Here is a 22,617-nt window from a genome sequence, read left to right as displayed (position 1 = left end):
TTTGGCTTTATTTGGTTCCTGCTCTTTTCCCCTCCTCTGTTCTTTGTTGTTGTTGGTGGTGTTGCTGTGCTTGTTCACTGTCTGTTCCAGATTTCTGCTTGTTTGTCTGTGCTTTGGACAATTATTGGACACGTTGTGAATAACTGTAAAATGTGTTAAATTATAGAATCCATGTTTCCTTGTTGTTTTCCCCTCTACATTTGCTCTTGGGTTTCACGCTGCTTGGGAACTCTCACAAGAAAACCAAACCACAGGTCTGTGTAGATGGTAGGATGAAAGCACTCAGGCCTTTTGAGCCACATTTTCAATACATATATATTATCCATCCCTGGGAGAGCAATTATTGTTGCTGGTATAATATATACAATACATTTGCACATACAATCAACCCATTTAGAGCAGCAATGAACAGCCAGACACAAATAAATTAAACAGTTAAGTTTTTCACATTTGCTCTCTTGGTGACCACAGAAACATTTCACTGTGGTTACTAATGTCCCTCAATGAGCATCCCTTGCTGTCGGTCAGATGCCTACTTCCTCCCTACTGCCAAGTCTGGTGAGCTCTTCTTCCATTAGTCCAGCCCTCAGCCTCATTCAGGACATCAGCGCAGTTTAACCCGAGGTGGATTTTGGCAGAACGTTTTTGCTGATGTCGTTCAAACGGAAGACTATGGATTCAATGATGACAGGTGCAGGAATCTTAATTTTGCTCAGACTCACAGGTAAGTCCTTCATTCCATTTCAAAAGGGGAAATTACCGACGTATGTTTTAGCACAGTGAACTATGTGCTCGACCTGCTGCTGTGTGCATTCATTCTAGTTTCGGGCTCCACTGAGATAACCTGCTCTGACATGGATGTTTTGAATCATCTTAAACTGACTGCAAGCAATGACCTGCTCTCCATGATTCGACCTGTCAAAAACTCCAAAACACCCACGAGTGTCAACCTGGACATGGCACTGTATGCCATCCTTGATGTGGTAAGATTTTAATTGTCGGCCATTTGAATTATTAATGTAGAAAAAAAAATGCTCTACTAAACTAAAAATCTCAATAAGCTCTTCAGTCAGTCGCCTGTGAATTAGTCAGCTGTTGGGTACTATTAGGACATACTTACGATGTCATTGGTGTTAATTGTATTTAGGAAATGCAACTTATAATTTTGTTGTATTTATGATCAATAAAAAATCATCAGAATCAAGAATTTAGCGATGCTGCATTGGTCAGTGATATTTCATGGGCTTCTGGGTCTAAGGCTCCAATAATCCATAGTAACAATGATAAACTTGGTCTCTGTGTTTACAGCGTGAGATCGACCAGACGTTCATTCCTTATGTCTGGATGTACATGGTGAGTTCCTTTTTGCAAGGTTCCCGCAACTACTTTTTTTTTCCCCATGTATGTACACACAAGTTATAACACCAAGTTATGGGGAGCTATGGGTGAAAGTCAGATCCCCTAACCTTGGTGCTGGTTTGTTCAGTAGCTACTTTTTTGATTCAGCTCACATTTGGACACCTTCAAACTGCTCTGCCTTCTAAAGCAGGGCTTTGCACATTGATATCTTTTGGGGCTTTGTCCGTCTTGAGAGAAAGGACAGTGTACAATGTACACCCAGCAGGTGGCCGCGAAAAAGTGCACACACAAGTTTTGACCTCCATTTCCTCTTTAACTCAGAGACGATAAACAGTGTAGTACAAAACTTGACTCATTTGTCTGTTTTTCTGATCCGATTTTGCTCAAGGATACTGATATACTAAGCATTTCTGGATTGTGGTATCAACTAGAGTTAAGGTTTGGATAACTGGAGCTTGGAATTCTGTTTGACCTGGTGTAACCTTATTCCTAGTGTTTGAAAGCCTCTTGTCAAAGTCTCTCCTTTCTTACAGAGCTGGAAGAACGAATTCACCTCCTGGAATTCTTCAGATTTTTGTGACATCGAAAAAGTTGCTATCCCCACCAACATTTTGTGGAAACCAGATATTACAATTGAAGAGATGTAAGCACATCTCCACATGGAAATGTTTCATAGAGGTTATGGAGGGCAACTCGTCTGCTCTCGATAGTCAGAAACAAAAAGCAACAAAGTACCAAATTATAGACTTTATTATAGACTTCATTTTAATTGGTATATAAAATGCGAGTTTCATATTAAAAAAGAAATACTGCTTCATCATGATAACTACCATAGGGAGTGGACATCTACACTAAGGAACATTACAGACGTACGGCACAGAGTCAGATGAAATTATGTTTCATTCTGTGGATACAAAAATGAATCCAAATCAGGTCGCCATTTAAAGAGCCCACTGAAGTGGGGGTAGTTAGGTATTTTGAAAACAAGAGCCGCCCTTTGATTCATGGCCAGTAGTAAAAGTGAAGCTTTAGCAATGAAAAATCATTTTTCAGCAAAAAGGGAAGGCTTAGATGGTTACACTAATCTAAAAAGGGAAAATGTCAGGATGTAGTCAGGCCATGTCTGCAGACATGATCTTGTATTAACAGCCCCACTGCCTCAAACCAGTGTGTACCAGCAAAGATATCAGTGGCACACTGTGCATTTTATGTCAGTGACATCAGGAGTCATTCAAGTTCATTCCTCACTCCGCTCACACCCACCCACTTCGCATCACCTTGATCTTAGACAAGGTGTGCAACACTTTTTCTGGAGCAAATGGATCAGTAGGAAACGAAGATCATAGTTACTGCCAAAGATAAAATGTGATTTTAAGAGAAATCTTAAAAGTGCTCTCTGTGAGCCTAAACAAATAGCAGAGTTGCCACTCCACAGATGACAAGTTGATGATAAGTAAAACGTACTATTATATAATACAGTCGTTATTTCATATTTTTTTAGTACATTTTGTCTATATGAACTAATGAAATAATAAATCTGTTGCACCAATAAACCTAAAGGAGTCAATATAGTTAGAGTAACTCAAGCAGTTGCTACCGCTCTGTCTCACCATGAACGACAACAAACCAGTATACCTTCTGTATATGGCTATTTTGTCTCTGCATTTATACAGGACAGGGAAAGACCAAACTCCTCCAAGTCCGTATGTGACTATCTTCAGTGATGGTTGGGTTCAGCAAGTTGACAACCAGGTGCTAACCAGCACCTGCAAGATGGACATCTACAAATTTCCATTTGATGTCCAGCAATGCAACTTGACCTTTAAATCCGTCGTCCACTCGAGTGAGCACCTGAAGTCATTTGTCAAGGTTCAGGATTCAGTTTCACTGATGCGAGGACGTGCGTGTCTTTTAGATAAAGAGCTTAGGCTTTACCATGTGCTGGACTCTAATGAGACAACTGAGTGGGCACGAGAGATGATGCACACCCAGTATGAGTGGCTCTTCATGGATATGGAAGTGACCAATACAACAGAAGACAATGTCAACTTTGGCATCCAGGATGTGATCATCTTTTCTGTGAGTATCACTTCCCAGATATTGTCGCGGAGAAAGTTAGAGGACTTATCTTGACTACGTGACTCGACTGTTGCTGACCCCTTCATTTTGTTGTCTGAGCACAGATCAAAATGAGAAGAAGGTCCGTACTCTATTCCACAAACCTCCTGCTGCCTGTTCTCTTCTTCTTGTGTCTGGACTTGTCCTCGTTTCTCATATCAGACAGAGGTGGGGAAAAGCTGGGTTTCAAGATCACTGTACTTCTTGCTGTGACCGTGATGCAGCTGATCCTCAACGAAATCCTGCCCTCATCATCCAACAGCGTCCCCCTGATAGGTGGGTAGAGATAGATAGACAGATAGACAGACAGACAGACAGATAGATAGATAGATAGATAGATAGATAGATAGATAGATAGATAGATAGATAGATAGATAGATAGATAGATAGAGACAGACAGACAGACAGACAGACAGATAGATAGATAGATAGATAGATAGATAGATAGATAGATAGATAGATAGATACAGACAGACAGACAGACAGACAGACAGACAGACAGACAGATAGATAGATAGATAGATAGATAGATAGATAGATAGATAGATAGATAGATAGATAGATGGACGGACGGACGGACGGACGGACAGATAGATAGATAGATAGATAGATAGATAGATAGATAGATAGATAGACAGACAGACAGAGAGACAGACAGATAGATAGATAGATAGATAGATAGATAGATAGATAGATAGATAGAGACAGACAGACAGACAGACAGACAGATAGATAGATAGATAGATAGATAGATAGATAGATAGATAGATAGATAGATAGATAGATAGTTAGATAGATAGATAGATAGATGGACGGACGGACGGACAGATAGATAGATAGATAGATAGATAGATAGATAGATAGATAGATAGATAGAGAGACAGACAGACAGACAGAGAGACAGACAGACAGACAGACAGACAGACAGATAGATAGATAGATAGATAGAGAGAGAGACAGACAGACAGACAGACAGACAGACAGACAGACAGACAGACAGACAGACAGGTAGATAGATAGATAGATAGATGGAGAGACAGACAGACAGACAGATAGATAGATAGATAGATAGATAGATAGATAGATAGATAGATAGATAGATAGATAGATAGATAGATAGATAGATGGAAGGATGATAGTGATAATATAATAATATTAATGATAATATTAATTCATACCGATACTCTTGTTTTTTCAAGCCGTTTATTGTATCGGGATGTTTACACTAATGCTGCTGAACCTCCTTGAGACCATCCTGGTTATGTACCTGATCCAGAAAGACTCTGTGGCCCTGGACAGTGAGAAACAGCATGATTGGAGCCTGAGTGAAGACGGCAAAGGACTGAGCAGCTATGAACAAGGTATTCATCTGTTTTTGCATCATATTATACCGTTCATTATATATTATATATTATATATATCATTCATATACCGTACCGAAATCATTATTAATCATCAAGGTTGAATCCAGATTTTTCATGTGGAGGCTGAAACGCTAAAACTGGACAACTTATATAAACATAGTAGGACATGAAAATGAGAAAGTATATAAAAGGTCACTTGCTTTTTGTCAGTGTGTCAGTGTCCAGTGCACTCAACTTATATCCTTGTCATGGCATATTCCTGTCTCATTTCTAAGCCTGTCCCCTGTGTACCACTCCTGTTATAGTGTAGTGAGCTTCATTTACAATCCAATAGGGCATGATTCCTCATCTCTTGAAACTGTTGATTTAAACTGAAGAACATACTGTATTAATGAGCAGTTTTCGTGACATATTTTGAGGCCACTGGAATACTAGGGTCCCCTGAGGAATACTAGTGTTTGCTTGCAACGTGCCCAATTTAACCTCAGTTCACAGCTTCTTGTTCAGAATGTCTGTTCGACTCTAGGATCCCAAGACAACACACTAACCAGCTACACAGTTACTATGAGTCCCCCATTCAAACAATGACAAGAAAGACATTCTTTTGAACTGAACATGTACATTTTGCAGGAAAGAAAGTGACATATTTTTGCACCTGTTCTTCCTCCACTGATGAATGTCCCGCTGAACTGTTGAAGGTCAGTTGCTGATGCTAATAAGACATTGTTTTTGAATGTTAAATTCAATTAAAAAAATTTTTTTTCTCTTGATGAAAAACAGGGGAAAGGTTAAAAGGGGGAGAAAGCTATTTTAAGTTACCTTCACCTCAGTCATTGATTGTTTTGTACAGCAATATTTATGTGCTTTGATCGAAGTTGAATGGAAAAAAAGAGAGAAAAAGGAAAATCTCCTCCACAGGCCAGTGACAGCCAGCTGCGAGAGTCCCAGAGTGCGGAAAGACTCTCTGGTGACATAAACCAGTTGATACGCGCTTTGACTCAACTCATCAACAGCAAGACTGAAGCTGACAAACCGGGCTACTGGAGCAGAATGACTGTCACTATCAACCGAGTTTTCTGTGTTTTCTATGTCAATGCTGTCAGTGTCTTTTTAGTCTTCATGTTCATACAATGGCAAGAGAGCTAGTTATAAAATGTGATGCATGGACGACCTTAAGGTTAAACGATTTCGGTTCGACTTCATTGTCACGTGAAACGCATGCTGTGAATGCGTTATTGCCTGCTGTCAGATGCTGTTGAAGTTCTGCGGCTCACCGCTTGAGGGCGCATTATGGTGAACAACTCCGTGTAACATTGTGTGGGATAACTGCGAATAAAGCGTTGCTGTGAGCAGGTGTCCTCCTCCTTGTTATTCGTGTTGTTGCAGTATGAAATTCCATGAAAAATCGGCCGCATTAACAACAACGTCTGGGTTGTCCATGTACCACCCCCTCCGGAACTATAGGTGGCGCTGCTGCCTGTCTGCGGCTCAATCAGTGACGTGGATTTTCATTCAGCCTCTTCTCACTATCAAAACTGACGTTTCTCTGCGCTACGGGCTTTTAACTTTTTTTCATTTTCGGCCGCATATTTTTCAATCTCACCAAGGTCACTCGGTGTGCGTTTCGCCTCGGCTTAAACTACGGGTGAGTTGCGTTGGAAAAACCAACTGCAGAATTCATTCTTGTGAGTCACTGACTTTCCATTGATTCAGGAGACTGTGTCAAAGGTTCCGAGATGAGTAAGACTGGCAAAGTGTTGAATCTCAAGGATAAAATAGACGGAAATGAAGTCGATCTGAGTCTTTGCAACCTGACCGAAGTGCCGGTCAAAGAGCTTGTGAGTTGCTGCGCTCCAGATCAGCTGCTCATTTCAACTGGACTGAGTTCTAAAGCTAGTGATCCCTTGTTCCCCTACAGGCTCTGTATCCCAAAGCAACCGTGGTGGACTTGTCGTGTAACAACATCCCCTTCCTTCCTGTAAGTAAAACACTTCACAACCTCATTCGTTCAGATTAAACTCTTAATTGTTTCGTTTCTTGCAGGACAGAGATTGTTATTAAACCTAAATATATGTAGTCTTTTTCTGCATTGATATTCAGTTTTGATTCATGGCTTCCTCAATTGTATGGGCATCAGTGGAGACGTACAGTACATAGAGGGTTTTGAGACCATGGCAGAGCCCACCCATCATTTTTGTCCTTCTAGTGAAGAACAAAATGTCCACTCAAGCAATGTGTTTTTGAATGTAACTCATGTGTGGAATAGCAAATTCACGGTTACTTCCACTGAGCCGATTCTTAAGCTTTTTATACACATCTCTGCTTTGCATTCGGATGCAAACTGCCATGACAAGAGTTGCTCCAGAGCTCCTGATAAAATCTCAATTGGGAACTAAAGATTCCTTTTTGGGTGCGTGTTTGGATTGCAGAGTTTCTACTGATATATGTCAAAAGGTTTCAATTCTTGTGGCAGAAATCATTAGCTTGGCAGCAGAGGAGCATTTCTGTCCCCTCTGATCATGGGATCAAAATAGGAGTTGTGGTTTAGAACTGTTTGATGGTGGTTCAAAACCGTAACCTCCTGAAATGTATGTCAACATGGAACCCGTTGTACCCAGAATGTTATTGTTGCTCTGAAGTGATGTTTTTATTTGATTACATTTTCAGCCAGAGTTCTGTAACCTGACGCACCTGACAAAGGTGGACCTCAGTAAAAATCAACTGACCTGTTTGCCAGATGACCTTGGGAACCTGGTCAACCTCCAACACCTGGACCTTTACAACAACAAGCTGAGTGTGCTGCCTGTCAGTTTCGCTCAGCTGAGGGTGAGTGTGATGTACACAGTTAGCCACAGAATTGTGGGGAAAGGGTTGACAAGTACAAGCAATGGAATGAAAACAAAAACTGCACAAGAAGGCTGATTTAGATGTGCTTTTTAGAAAATCTATTACAATTATCTCATCTTTTTGTGTGTGTTGTTTGTCAGAGTCTGAAATGGCTGGATCTGAAGGATAACCCTCTTGAGGTGGGTCTGGCGAAGGCAGCAGGGGATTGTCTGGATGAGAAACAGTGCAAACAGTGTGCCACCAAGGTGAGTGAGGTGGTCTGCATAGATTCTTCAGTGGGGGCTTCCTGTAACACATCTGGCTCCCGTCAGGTGCTGCAGCACATGCGAGTCATTCAGGAAGAGGTGGATCAAGCGCGAGAGAAACAACTCCTGAGACAGAGAGGTAAGCGAATCGCATCACTCATGACTGATATGAAGGAACTGATTCTTCTCAATATATAAAGAGCTGGAGAGAAAGAAGGAGGCAAAGCAGAAGGAGAAGGAGGCCAAACGGAAGGAGGCTCGTAAACGGGAGAAGGCTGAGGAGAAAGAGAAGAGGAGGCAGGAGTACATGGCTCAGATGGCGGCGCAGGCTTTACAAGAGCAGCAACAGAAAAAGAAGGAGGAGAAGGAGAAGAAGAAGAAGAACGGACAAACACCAGGTAGGTTCTTGTTTTTCTTTTTCCACACAACTATTAATAAAGTGCGTATTCATCTGGAACATCTTTCTTTGAACGTTAATGGATCGCACGACATAGTTTGTGTGGAAATGGTGAACTCGTGTAAGCATTTCTCCTGTTCTCATCTTGCAGCAGTGAAGAAGGCCACAGTGAAACCTGCACCCAAAGCTCAGCGTTCCCTCCTGAGCCTGGTGTTCAAACTACTCTTGCTGCTCCTTCTGGGGCTGGTAGGAACAGCTGTTGCATGTCGCTTCACTGACCTGCAGAGGGCAGCAACGTGCGTGCCGATAAACAGCGCTGTGGACGACTGCTTCTCCTGGGCCCAGAATCAGGAGGTGGTGGTTCGACAGTTCATTCAGAACATGTCGTCTGCTGCCAAAGAGTTTCTAGAATCAACACAAGTGTCGAAGAACTAAACCTACCGGGATCTGTTTTTCAGTCCTGTGGTGTTGAGAGACTGAGGAAGATGAATGTTGGAATCGTTCCTATGGAATTGTCTTGTACTCCTGTTTTTACTAACATTAACCACCAGCAGAATGGCACGAGTAAGCAATGATGTCATCCTGGGCAGTGACGACTATGTTCACTTCCTCTGTCTTAACCAGCTGATGTCCATTCTTGCATGCAAACTGGAGATGAATTCCACCGTTTTACTTTTCTTGGGTCACCAAAGTTTAATAAAATGTAGGCAGATGTTTACATTATTACACTGTCAAGAACTGACAGAGCTATTTTCATCACATTTGATTCATCAGGCAGTTGCATAAATACAGTATGTTTCAAAAACAGACTTGATCAATAGATCTGAAAACAAAAGCAGATTTGCAAAAACAGTAATGAAATGTGACAATACAGGGGACTATACTTGAAATACTATCGCGTGCAATGAAATGGATCCATCTGCATGTTAAAAAAAAAGTCAAAAAACATTACATAAAGGAAGAAAGTCAATATTTCTATGAATCATTATGGGCTGTGCATACTGAATTTCCAGTCATTCAAAATGAATTATAAAAACATAATTGTTTAAATGATCACCGCAAAGTTTTTGTTCATAATTCATCTGGAACCAAAGGTGGAAACAAGGGGTGAGAAGATTTAAGACATGTACAATTAAAACTCTAAATACAAATCGAACACTTCAGTTCCTCTGTTTGATTGTTAAAATAGGATTTTACTCTCCAATTTAAAAGAAATAAGCCTTAAAGTGCAAAGCAAGATTATAATTGTTTTATTTTCTGCAATCATTGCTCCATTATCATCTGTACCAACAAAAATAAAGAGCTTTGCACTGCAATGAGTAAGCGGTTGTATTTACACACTAGCTCTACCCTGTTTGAGTCGTCCTTGAATCCAGCCTGGTGTTGGTGCGAAGTGAGTGCCAATGTCATAATGCTTTACACCAATACATAAAGAGTAAAAGTTTTTGCACATAATTGTTGGAAATTCACAGTAAAAAATGAAATAGCTCACGTTATAGTTATAACTTATGGCACTGCTGAGATTCATGCTTATAAATTAAAGTTTTATTTTCTGTGACTTGCAATTTGTAAAGTAAATGTTACAGGTTGCTCTTTTGAAAAGCTGTATTTCACTTTAGCACGAGAACGTATATGTTTAAAATAATGACAGATTAACTTCTGACGCATTGAAACAGACGTCTCGTGTCACTGTGCTGTCACTTCCTGTCTATAGCTGCAGGCGTCTTTGTAGTCTCTCTCCTTCATGTAGCTCATGTTGTTTAACAACGTTGTTTGAACAGAATCGCTCACAGTCAGCTCGAGAGTCACTTCTTTGAACACGTTACACAACGACACCTGCGAGGAGGAGACAGTCAATTATTGAATTCAATTATTTCAATTATTACTCGTTCCTGAAGAATCCCTGGGATTTTTCATAGTTTTCATAGTCTTACCTCCCTGAAGTTCAGTTTCTTGAACAAGGCAATGCTTGCTTTGTTGTCCAAGCCGATTTTGACTTCAAACTTTTTGATTCCAAGTTTCGCAACCCCTGACAGAAAAAAGAAGACTTTGAGAGGACATTAGACCAATGACCATGTGATCAGGTCATGAGTCTTCAAACTCAATGGAGACATTTGAAGATTGTGTCTAGAATATCCCAGATCCACAGCAGCTAAAGTCTGTTCTTGAGGATAGTAACTCATACTCTTGCTCTGTGTACAAAAGCAAACAAAACTCACCATAGTGCATCATCATTTGTGTCACTTCCTTCCCGATACCTTTTCCTCTGAAACTGGACTCTGAAAAACAGAATCAAGACCATACAATACCTTTCGTGTTGATGCTTTACTGCCAGTCTTGCGCCTCAAAATAACTCACCTGCTACCATGACCTCTAGCTCGGCCAGAGATGTGTCTGCGGGGTCAGTCAGGAAGATGTTGACATCCCCGATCATGCACTGCTCCTTGTCCACTCCCGGATCTGTCCATCGTTGCTTGTCCAAGATGATAAAGGTGCATTCTGGAGGAAATAGTGAATTGAACTCTTGTGGTCTCTGTGGCGTCACGTCACTGCCAATTTGCACGCCGTCCATGCAACTTTAGATATAGAACGTCATTTAGAGCTCACTGTCGTCGTCTTCCCTCCAGCTCTTCTGCATGTCGTACTCCTGCTCCAGTGTCAGTGGCTCTGATGCAGTCAGCTGCTGCAGCTCAGGTGACTTCATCCATTCGTGATACCTGACAAGTTTAACACAGGGCTCATTACGACTATTACCAAACGGACGGCAAAGTAATAACACGATGAAAGCAGTATTCATTTATTTATCTGAGATCAGAACGCAAGACGGAAACACACGACGAGTGTTTAAGCTCACCTGGGCACATGCTCAGCGTTGTAGGGCACAAGAAGAACTTGGTGACCTTCTAGTAATGTGTTTTCATTTATCTTCATGGTTTTAACTGGACTGGTGTAAACACGCATGCGCAAGTAGAGCAGCGAGCTGACTTACTCGGCGCTCTAAACATGTAGCAGCGATGGCTCACGAGCTCACTTGGCGCCTCTGCTGGACATCTCTAAATATGCATCATTTACGTCTAGGACCAGGGCGTCTCTTGTGAATTAATGATAGCAGGAAAGTACTTATAACTGTGGTTGTCAAAGAGCAGCATTAATGGGAGTGAAAACTGTCCGTGTCATTTAGCACACGCAGAGAAGTTTTTTTTATTTGTTAAATGTAATAGATTGCAGTAAAAATTGGATTTGTCATGTCTTTAACAAGTTTATACATTTTGAAAATGTCAACAAAACAATTTGAGAGATGATAACGTTTGTTTTCTTTTGACCCTCAAGTTTATTTTCTGTTGCACTGCTAAGTGGCTCTGCTGAGTCCATGCCACATTTTGACCGACTCCTGCGGTGCGTTGATCATGTCCATCCAGTGCTGCAGCTGAAGACCCCGGGCGTACATGAAAGGCCCCAAAACCAGGGCTCCCAGTAGAACGACTGGATCTGAAAAACAGCACGTGGGGTATTTAGCTGTTCCAGATGTCGTGGTATCACTGGAAGACCCTCACCTGTCCGGACATCATTCACCTGCTGCAGCTCAAACCGCAGACAGGCCTCATCCAAGTGTTGGACCCGCAGCTTAAACGTCATCCTGTGGTTAAAGTGCGGGTCGGCATCGGCCTTGATCACCCCACTGCACTTCACCTTCACAACTTGAGTGTGTATCCGGAGGCTCACCTGGACACACACACCTAAGACATAAAAAGATTGCTGCATGATGGGTGAATATTATTTTAAGAACTCACAGCCATGATCTTTTACCTGCGTCTGACAGCAGCTGCAGGCCGCGGGCTCTCAGAGCCACCACTGACAGACGCTGTAGTGACGGACTGTAGCTTAGAGACACCAGGACGTCACCCAGCTCTGAATGCTGAATGTTGGAGAAGTTATTTTTCAATATCACATCACGTTATTCTGTGAGTCTAATGTGTTAAACTGGAGGTTATGCAATTGGTTGTGTATAATGGTTACACCGCGTATATTTGCTTAGAATCAGAATCAGAAAAAAACGCTATTAATCGCAAACATTTTGTTTGTATTTTAACATTCTCTGTAAACAACAAAAATATGAATATGAAATGTTAAATATGAAATGCAAAATACAAAATACATACAATATATTTACGTACACACAATCTTTACATACAGTTAAATAAAGAGCATTCCAAAGGCAGGTCAAGCGTGTTTGTGTACCTGTGTGTGGTCCTCTGGCTCCAGGTCTCTCCAGAGAACCCTTCCAGCCTGACCCAGCTCCCCTTCTAAAGTAAAGAGAACCCGGCCCACAGCTTGGCGCTTGCAATCTTGTGTGACACTCAGGACACACACACTGAGCGTGCTCTGAGAAACACTCACACCCGAAACCTGGACACAATTGTTTAGGACGGCCGCAAATAATATTCACTCACTACCCCAACACGAAACACAAGAAAACTCTATGCAGTTACTCATATGCATCAACATAGCGGGTTAATGAAGAAGCACAAATTAGTAGCGCATTAGAAATTTCTGACATGCGCACAATAATCATGACAAATATATTCAGCCCATCAATCACAAAATAAGCATCACTTCAAAGATAGATAGATGATAGAGTACTATGTCTCAGTGTATATCAGCCTTTTAAATGCAGATCAATGTTCTTATATTTATGAACTTTTAAGTTTTGTTTATATAGAAAGGAAAAATGGGTCAACACACCCAATAGTCATCACCTGGAATACAAAGCAGTCGTTGAACTCTGGGTCCGGTCCAGTTCCCCTGGCTTTGGCCTGGCGAGGGCGCCGGTCATCTGGTAGAAGCCGGAGCTCAACTAGAGTCTTGTTCCCGTGGAAACGTGGAGGGAGGTTCCCCAGACGAAGCAAGGACACCATGAGCTGCTCACTGCTGTGACGATACTCTACTGAGAAGCAGAGGCGTGTGGCCATACCAGGTGGTGGCGCTACCACCTCGCTTACTGGTTGACCAGAGTAGAGACCAGCTAGAACTGTCCCAACTGGATACCAACCTGGTGGGAGCAAAAACAAGTACTGTCAGATACATACATTGGAGTCAACAGTGTCACCATAGCCATCCAGGCTCTGGTATGATCCATCTGTGTAGAAAAGCACCAGACCAAATCTCAAACTGACATCTTACTTCTGACTGAAAGTGAGCCCCGGTGAGCGAGTATGTCTCTTGGAGTGGGCATCTTTATCTCCTCCATCTTTGCCTTCTCCTCCTCCTCCACCTCCTTCTCCTCCTTTTGTTTCTCTTGGATCTCCGTCAACTTCAAGTCTTCATGATTTCGTGGTACAAAACGTGGTGGTAATGTGAATGGGATTTCACTGGGACTTGGACAAACAGTAGGACAACGTTATATAAAGAAAGATGGAGTAGTCTTACCATTGGCTTGGGTTCATGCTACAAAAACAGTGAACAGTGGTACTCAATACATCAAAAATATATTGCACATGTCAAGGACTGCCAAGTTGAACAACTCTCACATTGATAAATTGGTTTTAGTTTAAAATCTCTGGCGTTTTTCATGGGGTTCTTCACTGAAATATTTTCGTATCCATCGTATTGGGGTTGAGAACTACTGCTGCAGGAGGTATTCAGCAAAGACTTAGAAGCCAAAAGGCTGTCTTTCAAATCAGATGACATTCTTTCGAGTTAGACCTAACATCCTTTCACAACTGGAAGAGACAACATAGCTTGACAGAGGAATTTTTATTCACACTTACTTAGTCCAAATTCCTTGAGAAACCATGATGACTGGAGTTGGACGAGCTGTTCCCAAAGTCAGGGTCGGCACTAACTCCTCGTATTGTCTCCGCTGCCTCCTCCTTCGCAAAGCACACAACAGAAGACCCAGTAGCACCAGAAGCAGTGAACCTGCCGCAAGTCCCACAGCTAACAGCAACATCTCAGCATATCCAGGTGAAAGTTTGATGTTTCTCCCGATCAGTTTGTTCAGAATTGCCCCTTGCTTCTTCGAATTTCCCTGCCGCTGCTGTGTTGTAGTTTGTTTACAGTGAGTGACTCTGGTGAGCTCTGATAGTGCAATGCAGCTGGCTGCTTCTCACAGGCTGAAGTCAAACTCTGAACTCTCTTGCAGTGTAATGGAGGACTTCACCTGATCGACTGTGATTTCTGGGGACGATGATGCTGTACCTACTGGATTGTCATCGACAGATGTGAAGGCAGGGCAGTGATGCCATCTTAACTTCCTGAGATTGCTTCCCTGTGGGGTCCAAAATGTCACTAAACTGAACATGGATGTGATTCTCTGTGTTCTGCCATCTAAATACATGTACCATCCACTGGAAAGGAACCAAGTGGCTGGATCTTCAAGCAGCATCTTTTGGCTCATTCATTGTGGATTTCTTGCCTCATTGGTGGTTTTGACTTCTGGGCATATGATTGACAGAGCAGACAAGAGATGGCTGAGAAACTATTTGTGGAAGATACATGGATGGTGAACTATTAGCATTTGACAGTCATTGGTTTGACCCTTAAAATTTACGTAAATGCTAAGCAAAATAAATTCTAAACCATTCAGCATTTTTCTGAAAAACACAGCGCTTTCCTGTTGATAGAGGTGACTGGTGGCCTTCCTGACTGTTGACCCGTTTTTATTAAGAATCACAATGCTCATTAGCTGTTCATCCTCCTGCTGTACACACACACACACGAACACACACACACATACACTGCGACTGTACAGAGATTGGACGAAAGCAAATGAGATTAAAGGTAATCCTAAGAGCTTCCTCACACTCACGCACCTCCCACAACGTTAAAATTCCACATAAGAATATTTGCAAAAGTGTGTTGCAATTGTGCTCCAAAGTCTGTCGTCTCAGCGGTAGAGAGGGTCAGGTGGATGAATAAGTGCGTAGAGTTTAATATTGAATTGGAGAAGGTCTGAGAAAGAAATTATGCCAACTGGCCCTGTCTTCTCTATGCCAGGGCAGGGGGCAAAGGAGGACGCAAGCCTTGCACTTTGAGGTAAGCCTTTTTATTTAGAAATTTGTTGGAACAGCAAGGGCCATCTACACCGTAAAAGACATTTGAATGTGCCTTCCTGGCTTCACTAGTGATGGGAATGTGTTCTTCCAAGTCCATTGCAATGATCTAATGCATTTTATCGTCAAAATGATCTAATGGACGTTAAAATCGTTTGTCACACATGATGAAGGGAAAAGAATGTGGGAATAATGTTCATATTGTCCTGATGGAGACAAAATGGTCCGTTCTTTTGTGTCCGGAGTGGACAAGCCGATAATCGCCACATTACATCTGCTTTGATAAATCTCTGTTTTGTCTCAATGATCAAATAATCTGGATTCCGTAATCTCATTAGGCTAATCTTGGAATGCTTGCTATTGTGTAGGCTGGGACATGGGCGCCAAAAACAAAGCTTAAAATGCTAGTTTGGAACAATCCATTTTTTCCACTTATTCCCTTAAGTGAGGTCACAGAAGCAAGAGGAAATAGATGCCAGAGATAGGACACCAGCCCACGAGTCCATCACATACAACTACTCACAACTGCAGCCTTTTTGAGTCTCCAATAATCCTGGTATATCTTTGGACTGTAAGCGGAAACTGGACCACAGAGAAGACACAACTCCACAGTGATGACTCAGGGTCATTTTAAACCATAATAGCTCAGGCTTGACTTGAAACTACAGGCTTGACTCCATTGTAGGACTTTAAGCATTGTAGAAACATGACAATGGAGAACTGATAAGTGCAACATGGAAATATTTTCATACAATCGTGTGTGGTTTTCCACTTACCATCACTGTTCTGCCGGCCGTTCTGCTCTTACCGTTCTGATAGCCAGCAAAGCCAGGCAATAGCTAGCGCGCTTTAACAGGAGGTAGAAAATGACAGTAGTTCAGTTTTGTTCAGGGACCTTCTACCAAACATATGACACAGTTTTGCCTCAGTTAGGATTTTTTGGTCAGGACGAGTTATTCCTATTGCTAAATCTATTTGTGTTTCGTAATCGACATTACAAGTTTAACCTTCATGGTTTGCAGGTTGATGCTGGTGCCATGGCGAGGCCAGTGCGTCCTGCTTCTGACAGCTACCAGTCCCTCTATAGTCCCATCAGTCAGGCCGCACCTCACACCAACGCAACACGCCTTGAAAGATCGGACGATGAGGATCCAAGGTCGCCAATCTTCTCTCTGTCTAAAAGCTCAATGGATGTGCTAATGGCTACAGGGCCGCCACACCTGCGGGATCCATCGTGGACAGGAATGGACCTGCGACGCAGCTCTAGCACCAACACACACTCCGAACACAACCCTCTCAGGCAACTGCAAACAACGCAGGTGGGGAGCCTTCGATCACTGATGGCAGGGCAGCACCTAGAACCTCACAGCCCCCCTGCCCTCAGTGACCGCTGGATCGCCAATACGCAGCGCTGGAGTGGCTGCAGTAGCACATACAGCCGCAGCAGCACTCCTGACACAATAGTGTGGAGAGGGGGGTCCTCTCGCCCTAGCAGTGCTACCCAGGAGACCATTTCCACTGGTACACCGGATTCTCCATTATCCAGAGCCATGGCATCCCCAACTACACCTTCCCCATTCATCTCCCCGCTGGTCACGCCCACTTTACCTCTTGTGGACATTATGAAATCTTCCCCGCTGGCAATGAATAGGCCTCGTCAGAGGGACTCTCCTCAGCTCTCTCCCTACAGAAAGTCAGTCACCTCACAGCTACCAGACGATGACGGCTACTTGGACAATAGTTCACTTGTTTTTCAATTTCCTCCCCCCATTTTATCCCCGTCCAGCATGGATGACGGTGTGCTGCCAGATCCTGGATGTGTGGATAGCATCACTCCAGAGTTACACTGTGGGCAGTTTTTCAATGAACAAAACTTAGATAGTCCTGTGATGGAGTCAGAAAATGAGCCAATAAATTCAGAAGATGGGCAGGAGCTAGACATACACGCAGCCTCAATATGTCAACCAGATGCTCCTGAAGAACCTGCTCAGAGTCGCCTTGCAGTCCAAGGTTGGAGGTCTAAACTTATATCTTCCTTCAGTGACTCCCAACTGAGAGAGTGCTGTAGGTGCCACATCAGTGCCATCAAAAAGGTGGAAGTGTTGAAGGATGAGGCAACAATGACTTCTCAGCCTGAACTTGTAGACACAGGCGTACAGACAATCACCCCGGTCAGCTCATGGTGGAACCTAAAGAGAAACACCTCCAACATGGGCTCCCACTCTATTCTGGGCTCACCACCTGGATCTAGACTGAACCTGAAGTCTTCAATGGGCTCCCACTCCAATCTGGTGTCTCCGTCCTTCAGCATGATGCCAGTTAGCAGCGGTGATGAAGATGAGAAAAGAGACGTGCTCCCCCCTGCAATTCCACAGATGGAGAGGAGGAGGTCATGTTTGAAGATCCAGGGTGAAGACAGAGACGAGCAGGGCAGGAGGAGCAGCATGAAGCAGGTGCAATGGGATGAAGATGGGATGACTTGGGACGTACATGGAGCTTCTGTGGACCCAGAGGTCCTAAGTACTGCTATTCGTAGACACCTAGAACTTCAGAACAGTCCTCGAACTCCGAGACGGAGCTCTAAGAAGAAAAAGGCACCAAAACCTCCTCAAATAACAAACAATTCCAAGGCCATGGCAGAGGATGCAGATTACCCTGATGGTGAGCCACAGAAGGGCTCATATCCCGGGGAAGAGAGGGAAGTGGCCGACAGAAGAAGAAGTAAATGTGAGGAGCTCACAGAAGCATCCAGGCCAGTCAGCATGGATGCCACAGAGGAAGAAGAGGTTTATGGCAGAGAAGGGAATTTAAAATCCCTTTCCCCTCATGGGAGTGTACAACTGCGGAAGAAAGGCGTGATCAGATCACTGAGACCTGGATGGTGTGGAGGATCCAAGAAGGCAGACGGCAGATAACTTTTCCATTCCTATCGGTGACTCTGGACATGCTTTGAAATTTGAAAATCCATGTCCAAAGAGGCTTTCATTAAAGTTGAAATCTGAGAACTAACAGTGTTGCTACAGATGGTTATTTATCTGCCTGCTTTTTTAAAGAGTCTTTGGTTCTATTCCTTTGTTGAGAGGATTCTAATGGTGAGAAAAGATTTACTTCCTTAAGAGGTGAAATCATCTAAACATCTAACAGCATGACATTTGACATCAATATGGATCAGTTTGTGGAGCCGTATGGATGGATGGTGCAAATTGATGAGCTGCGTGCATCAGGAGACATTTCAGAAAGTTCACAACTTAACTTGACAGTCTCAAAATCTGGAATAAAATAAATAAGCAATGTTGATGAACTGAGCCGATGGCAATGTTTTTTTCATTCAGTTCTCATTGCAGCAATTTCATTGAGGTGTCTTTTTCTTAGTGGCTGGACAAACAAATTTATAATCTCTGACACAAATTTCCAACTTTTCTATTTTTTCATCAGTAAATTTACAAACATGTTACCCATCAATAAATAAACCATATAAGACACTTTTCAAATTGTGTCTGCATATATTGAGGGATCACAGAAATCTGTTTGTCATCAGGATAGAGAAATGGTGGACTCTGGATCAAAGCTGAAGACGTTAAATGGGGCTTCGAAACATCTCATGATGTTCAGTTAGAGCTAGTTAAACAGAGGGCAAAGTTCTGAAGTCCCATCACAACATTGTATTTTCATTTCCATAGTCATTACCACTGTGTCTGACCTTCCAATCATCCAACCTCTCTGATACCTGAGACGTATCCCAAGTAGAAGACACACCTGCGCTCGGCTTTGTCACTGTGTCTCTTCAGGAGCCTGCCGAATACATTTCACCCCATCGACAGCAGTAACTACAATCCCCTGCTGAAGAAACCTTGAGCTTGATCCAGAGTGCCTGATCTAAGACGTGGATGCGTGTTCTATCCCAGGTAAGAGGACGCTAGCAGCAGATGAATCAGTGAGGAATCTTTGAAGCTGTTCTTCACTCAGAAAGTCCTTGAAAGAACCCCACAATTGTTTGTAAGTTGTTTACTCTAGTTAAAAAAAATGAACCTCTTGTCGTCCTGGTTGAAATAAATTTCATCAATTGTGGTCGATATTATTCCTCCCAATTTCTACATATAGAACAGTTTTTAATAATCAAAGACCTATTTTTTAACCAAGAGAAAGGTCAAGTAAAGGTCACAATGTCAGTAGCATCGCATCATGTGACACCACACGATGTTTGTGAGTTGCCATTGTCTAGCGCCCACCGACATGTGTACTGTGAGCAAACATGTAAGTGAAAGTGCTGATGGGAACAAGTGGAAACTCAGAGCTCCAGGAGAACAATCCAGCGCTGCAGCTTTGTTGTGACAACACTTATTGTCCCTCGCTGCTGTGCTGCTGTGGACCTGGATCTCACTGCCTGGTATAAAAAGCTCCACACTTGTGCCGGACAGTGATTGAAAGGCACTACGATGGATGCTCCTGGACCTCCTCTCCATCTTCTCCTACTGCTGGTGTTAAGTCCAGCACATCTGCCCGCAGCAGCATATACACTCGTAGATGAGCAGCAGCCACAGCACAAAGTCCTCCACCTTGGTAAGAGCACACGCTTAGGTCACACATGTGGCATGTTTCTCAATACTTCACTGGTCTGTGTCACCAGACTGGCCCAAGGACTGTGGGCAGCCCTACTACAAGCCCAACATGGCTGAGAGGATCGTGTCAGGTTACGAAGCCAGGCCTCACTCCTGGCCGTGGCAGGCTTCTCTGCAGGTACATGTGACCTTTACATTATCCAAAAATATCAACATTTGGGTCAGTGTTTTTGATGCTTCATCAATAATAACAGACACGAGAATAGCTAAAAGGATGTGTAGCAACTAACTGATTGTCCTTTCCTCCCTTTGTGGGTTATTTATTTATTTGTTAGATCTGTTATTATAGTTTATTTTTATTTATTTTTAATATTTATTTGTTGATTATTATTATTATTATTATTACTATTATTATTATCATTGTGATTATGTTGTGTTCATTATTGCACGTTGTTCCATGGCACTTAGTTGGTGGGATCCTCATTGACCTTGGCAATAAAGCTGATTCTGATCACCCGTCAGATGTTTGTAGCCTTTACTTAACTACGAGCCTGTGCTCAACACCTGTGCTGCTCTCTTGTGGACTATAACTGAAACAACCCGTCAAGACGATCATGGGCATTTTAAACTTGAAAACGTGTTTGGGTAAGCAACTGACTGATATTACAGTATGAATATTTACCTGCCCCCACAATGGTGCCGTCATGCTTGGTAATTCAAGTTTTAAGTCTAGTTTTCTGGTTTTAGACATAAAACAACATATTCAATACTAGTGTCCAAACACATACAATATATGTATTGTACTCAATATTTTTGTTTAGGTGGTTTACCACAACAGCTCCGACTAAACAGTCAGGTTGATAACAGCATGAAAAGCTGCTTTTTGCAACACTGTGGTGAAAATTTGGTCTAAGATCTTGTTCTTTCAGTCTTTACCCAAAGCCAGTGATCATTGGGGAGAGAGTAGGAGCGTTCACCATGATAAACCAATAGGACTCTACATGACTGAGGTTGCTGCACCCATTCATACATTTTGATCACTGTAAAACATTTTACAATTTTATTCATTTTGCTATTTGCAGATGATGTAATCCAGCTGGTGGCATTGGTAGACAAGAGTCGCATTCATGGTGCCGTTTGTGCACTTCTGTTTTGAGGCTGAATTTTGGGTCACAAGGACAGCAGATCATTAACACAAGGAAATGAATCTGCTTCATAGTATGGTGGTTGACTTGCTTTGATACAATGTGAGAAGCCATCATGAGATTCATAGCAAAGCTGTCTCAGGAATGTTGACAAAGCTAAGATGTTTCTCCCTCAGGTTCGGCCCAGAGGAAGCAAACATTACATTCACGTCTGTGGAGGAACTCTGATCCACAAAAACTGGGTCCTCACTGCTGCTCATTGCTTCCAAAAGTAAGTTTATGTTCAAAAGGATTGAAGAAGAGCATTAAAAAAAACAAGTGTCGTTCCAGAGGTAAAGCGGAGGACGCAGGGAGTTGGAGGATTGTCTTGGGGAAGCACTACCTGAAGAAGACTGAGGTGACAGAGAGGATTTACCCAGTGAAGAGAATCTACAGACACGAGAACTTCCGCTACCCAGCACACAGCGAGCTGGACTATGACATCGCCCTGGTGAAAGCTGCCACAGACATCCTGCCCTCCAACTTCATTCGCTACGCCTGCCTGCCGCGCACACGGACACGTCTTCAACCAGGACACTACTGCTGGGTGACAGGATGGGGAGACACCAGGGGTGAGTCGAAGATAGACTAAGACCTGAATCACATCAATAAACAGAGAACACAATCGGATGAACTGTGACAAATAATGCGTTGGTTTAAGGAGGGAAGGAAAACGTGTCTCTGGCAGAGTCTCTCAATCAAGCCCGCCTTCCAATTATCGACTACAAAACTTGTCGGCAGAAGAAGTTCTGGGGAGACCGAGTCCGGGACTCGATGATCTGCGCTGGATTCAGAGACACAGAGGATCCACCTGCTGCTTGTCAGGTAAAAAAAAAAGGGAAATGAACGCACAGTATTGGCCTTTTCTGTCGGGCAGCGATGGAAGCAGGTGAGGAGGTGGGTTGTTTGAATGTTAAATATCATATTCATACGCAGGAGACCACAGATGTGTGGGTCAACTGGAGAATAAATTCAATTAAGTATGAAGTGCTTCTAAAATGACATTACATTTTTTTGTCATGTAAAAATCCTTTTCTGGATCCAAAATTAAGATGTGTTGTCTTGCTCTTAACCTAGTCTTTCCACTGTAGGTATGATAACCTCACTTCTGACTGCAAATCAAACACATTATTTCCAAGAGAGAGAATTTAAAGCTGAGCTGGAAGTTTGTTGTTTCCTTCCGTGCCAGGGCGACTCTGGTGGTCCACTGATGTGCCAGCTGGGCAGGGACCGTTGGGAAGTGCACGGTGTTGTCAGCTTTGGCCCGATCGGCTGCACAGTGGAGAACAAGCCTAGTGTCTTCACTCGCACCACTGCCTACTTCTCCTGGATAGAGGCGACGCGCATCAGAGACTTCTTCCTCCACTAAAGGGTGATGGGAAAATTGCATTATTTAACATTTAAACACAGGTTCACCATCCATGCCCCAGAGAAGGGAAACTGCCTTTGTGATGATGGGGAACTTGAAGGGAATAAAGAATAAAAGTGCTTA

General features: G+C 42.9%; 6 protein-coding genes across 7 annotated transcripts; 4 read left to right on the top strand and 2 right to left on the bottom strand.

The window, feature by feature from the left end:
* Window positions 1-503: 503 nt before the first annotated feature.
* LOC128757989 (5-hydroxytryptamine receptor 3A-like) lies at window positions 504-6,122 on the top strand. Its single transcript, XM_053863740.1, has 10 exons — window positions 504-558; window positions 670-724; window positions 776-983; window positions 1,309-1,353; window positions 1,893-2,002; window positions 3,033-3,202; window positions 3,275-3,438; window positions 3,543-3,753; window positions 4,677-4,838; window positions 6,091-6,122. Exons 1-10 carry the CDS (start codon window positions 504-506, stop codon window positions 6,120-6,122), a joined length of 1,212 nt encoding a protein of 403 aa, XP_053719715.1.
* Window positions 6,123-6,340: 218 nt separating this feature from the next.
* On the top strand, window positions 6,341-9,646 carry lrrc59 (leucine rich repeat containing 59). Of its 2 annotated transcripts, none has more exons than XM_053875691.1 (8): window positions 6,341-6,486; window positions 6,555-6,679; window positions 6,760-6,819; window positions 7,509-7,667; window positions 7,829-7,933; window positions 8,000-8,072; window positions 8,134-8,331; window positions 8,482-9,646. In XM_053875691.1, the coding sequence occupies exons 2-8, from the start codon at window positions 6,578-6,580 to the stop codon at window positions 8,763-8,765; spliced, it is 981 nt and encodes a 326-aa protein (XP_053731666.1). In that variant the 5' UTR covers window positions 6,341-6,486; window positions 6,555-6,577; the 3' UTR covers window positions 8,766-9,646. The 2 variants fall into 2 exon arrangements, with proteins under 2 accessions (XP_053731666.1, XP_053731674.1); XM_053875699.1 differs by having other exon boundaries at window positions 6,377-6,486; window positions 6,558-6,679.
* Window positions 9,014-11,293, bottom strand: nat9 (N-acetyltransferase 9 (GCN5-related, putative)). The gene is made up of 6 exons (XM_053875711.1): window positions 11,185-11,293; window positions 10,938-11,047; window positions 10,689-10,829; window positions 10,550-10,609; window positions 10,265-10,359; window positions 9,014-10,166 (listed from the first exon to the last, which is right to left on the bottom strand). The coding sequence occupies exons 1-6, from the start codon at window positions 11,289-11,291 to the stop codon at window positions 10,017-10,019; spliced, it is 663 nt and encodes a 220-aa protein (XP_053731686.1). The 5' UTR covers window positions 11,292-11,293; the 3' UTR covers window positions 9,014-10,016.
* A 386-nt stretch (window positions 11,294-11,679) lies between these two features.
* syt15 (synaptotagmin XV) lies at window positions 11,680-14,296 on the bottom strand. The gene is made up of 7 exons (XM_053853480.1): window positions 14,099-14,296; window positions 13,512-13,705; window positions 13,088-13,380; window positions 12,570-12,737; window positions 12,138-12,246; window positions 11,885-12,067; window positions 11,680-11,819 (listed from the first exon to the last, which is right to left on the bottom strand). Exons 1-7 carry the CDS (start codon window positions 14,278-14,280, stop codon window positions 11,680-11,682), a joined length of 1,269 nt encoding a protein of 422 aa, XP_053709455.1. The 5' UTR covers window positions 14,281-14,296.
* An 874-nt stretch (window positions 14,297-15,170) lies between these two features.
* LOC128748755 (uncharacterized) lies at window positions 15,171-18,513 on the top strand. Its single transcript, XM_053847722.1, has 2 exons — window positions 15,171-15,365; window positions 16,405-18,513. The coding sequence occupies exon 2, from the start codon at window positions 16,420-16,422 to the stop codon at window positions 18,295-18,297; it is 1,878 nt and encodes a 625-aa protein (XP_053703697.1). The 5' UTR covers window positions 15,171-15,365; window positions 16,405-16,419; the 3' UTR covers window positions 18,298-18,513.
* A 1,279-nt stretch (window positions 18,514-19,792) lies between these two features.
* zgc:112285 (uncharacterized protein LOC561476 homolog) lies at window positions 19,793-22,608 on the top strand. Its single transcript, XM_053881418.1, has 6 exons — window positions 19,793-19,942; window positions 20,010-20,119; window positions 21,263-21,357; window positions 21,417-21,697; window positions 21,787-21,950; window positions 22,315-22,608. The coding sequence occupies exons 1-6, from the start codon at window positions 19,819-19,821 to the stop codon at window positions 22,492-22,494; spliced, it is 954 nt and encodes a 317-aa protein (XP_053737393.1). The 5' UTR covers window positions 19,793-19,818; the 3' UTR covers window positions 22,495-22,608.
* The last annotated feature ends 9 nt before the right edge of the window (window positions 22,609-22,617 follow it).

This window comes from Synchiropus splendidus, chromosome 1, assembly GCF_027744825.2.
Source record: "Synchiropus splendidus isolate RoL2022-P1 chromosome 1, RoL_Sspl_1.0, whole genome shotgun sequence".
Lineage (NCBI taxonomy): Eukaryota > Metazoa > Chordata > Actinopteri > Syngnathiformes > Callionymidae > Synchiropus > Synchiropus splendidus.
Note: the sequence above shows the minus strand (reverse complement) of the source record. Positions and strands in the feature narration are given on the sequence as shown.

Excerpts from the sequence above, each read along its gene's own strand:
- LOC128748755 (XM_053847722.1), top strand. The coding sequence starts at position 16,420 with ATGGCGAGGCCAGTGCGTCCTGCTTCTGACAGCTACCAGTCCCTCTAT.
- nat9 (XM_053875711.1), bottom strand. The coding sequence starts at position 11,291 with ATGCGTGTTTACACCAGTCCAGTTAAAACCATGAAGATAAATGAAAAC. Across the intron at positions 11,048-11,184 it reads AACGCTGAGCATGTGCCCAG|GTATCACGAATGGATGAAGT; the intron begins GTGAGCTTAAAC and ends TAAACTTGTCAG. Across the intron at positions 10,360-10,549 it reads ACAAATGATGATGCACTATG|GGGTTGCGAAACTTGGAATC; the intron begins GTGAGTTTTGTT and ends TTTTTCTGTCAG.
- LOC128757989 (XM_053863740.1), top strand. The coding sequence starts at position 504 with ATGAGCATCCCTTGCTGTCGGTCAGATGCCTACTTCCTCCCTACTGCC. Across the intron at positions 3,203-3,274 it reads TAAATCCGTCGTCCACTCGA|ATAAAGAGCTTAGGCTTTAC; the intron begins GTGAGCACCTGA and ends CGTGTCTTTTAG. Across the intron at positions 3,754-4,676 it reads CAACAGCGTCCCCCTGATAG|CCGTTTATTGTATCGGGATG; the intron begins GTGGGTAGAGAT and ends TGTTTTTTCAAG.
- zgc:112285 (XM_053881418.1), top strand. The coding sequence starts at position 19,819 with ATGGATGCTCCTGGACCTCCTCTCCATCTTCTCCTACTGCTGGTGTTA. Across the intron at positions 21,358-21,416 it reads GCTGCTCATTGCTTCCAAAA|AGGTAAAGCGGAGGACGCAG; the intron begins GTAAGTTTATGT and ends GTGTCGTTCCAG. Across the intron at positions 21,698-21,786 it reads AGGATGGGGAGACACCAGGG|GAGGGAAGGAAAACGTGTCT; the intron begins GTGAGTCGAAGA and ends CGTTGGTTTAAG.
- syt15 (XM_053853480.1), bottom strand. The coding sequence starts at position 14,280 with ATGTTGCTGTTAGCTGTGGGACTTGCGGCAGGTTCACTGCTTCTGGTG. Across the intron at positions 13,381-13,511 it reads GGGCTCACTTTCAGTCAGAA|GTTGGTATCCAGTTGGGACA; the intron begins GTAAGATGTCAG and ends TGCTCCCACCAG. Across the intron at positions 12,068-12,137 it reads GCAGCTGCTGTCAGACGCAG|GTGTGTGTGTCCAGGTGAGC; the intron begins GTAAAAGATCAT and ends TTTATGTCTTAG.
- lrrc59 (XM_053875691.1), top strand. The coding sequence starts at position 6,578 with ATGAGTAAGACTGGCAAAGTGTTGAATCTCAAGGATAAAATAGACGGA. Across the intron at positions 8,073-8,133 it reads ACAACTCCTGAGACAGAGAG|AGCTGGAGAGAAAGAAGGAG; the intron begins GTAAGCGAATCG and ends CAATATATAAAG. Across the intron at positions 8,332-8,481 it reads GAAGAACGGACAAACACCAG|CAGTGAAGAAGGCCACAGTG; the intron begins GTAGGTTCTTGT and ends CTCATCTTGCAG.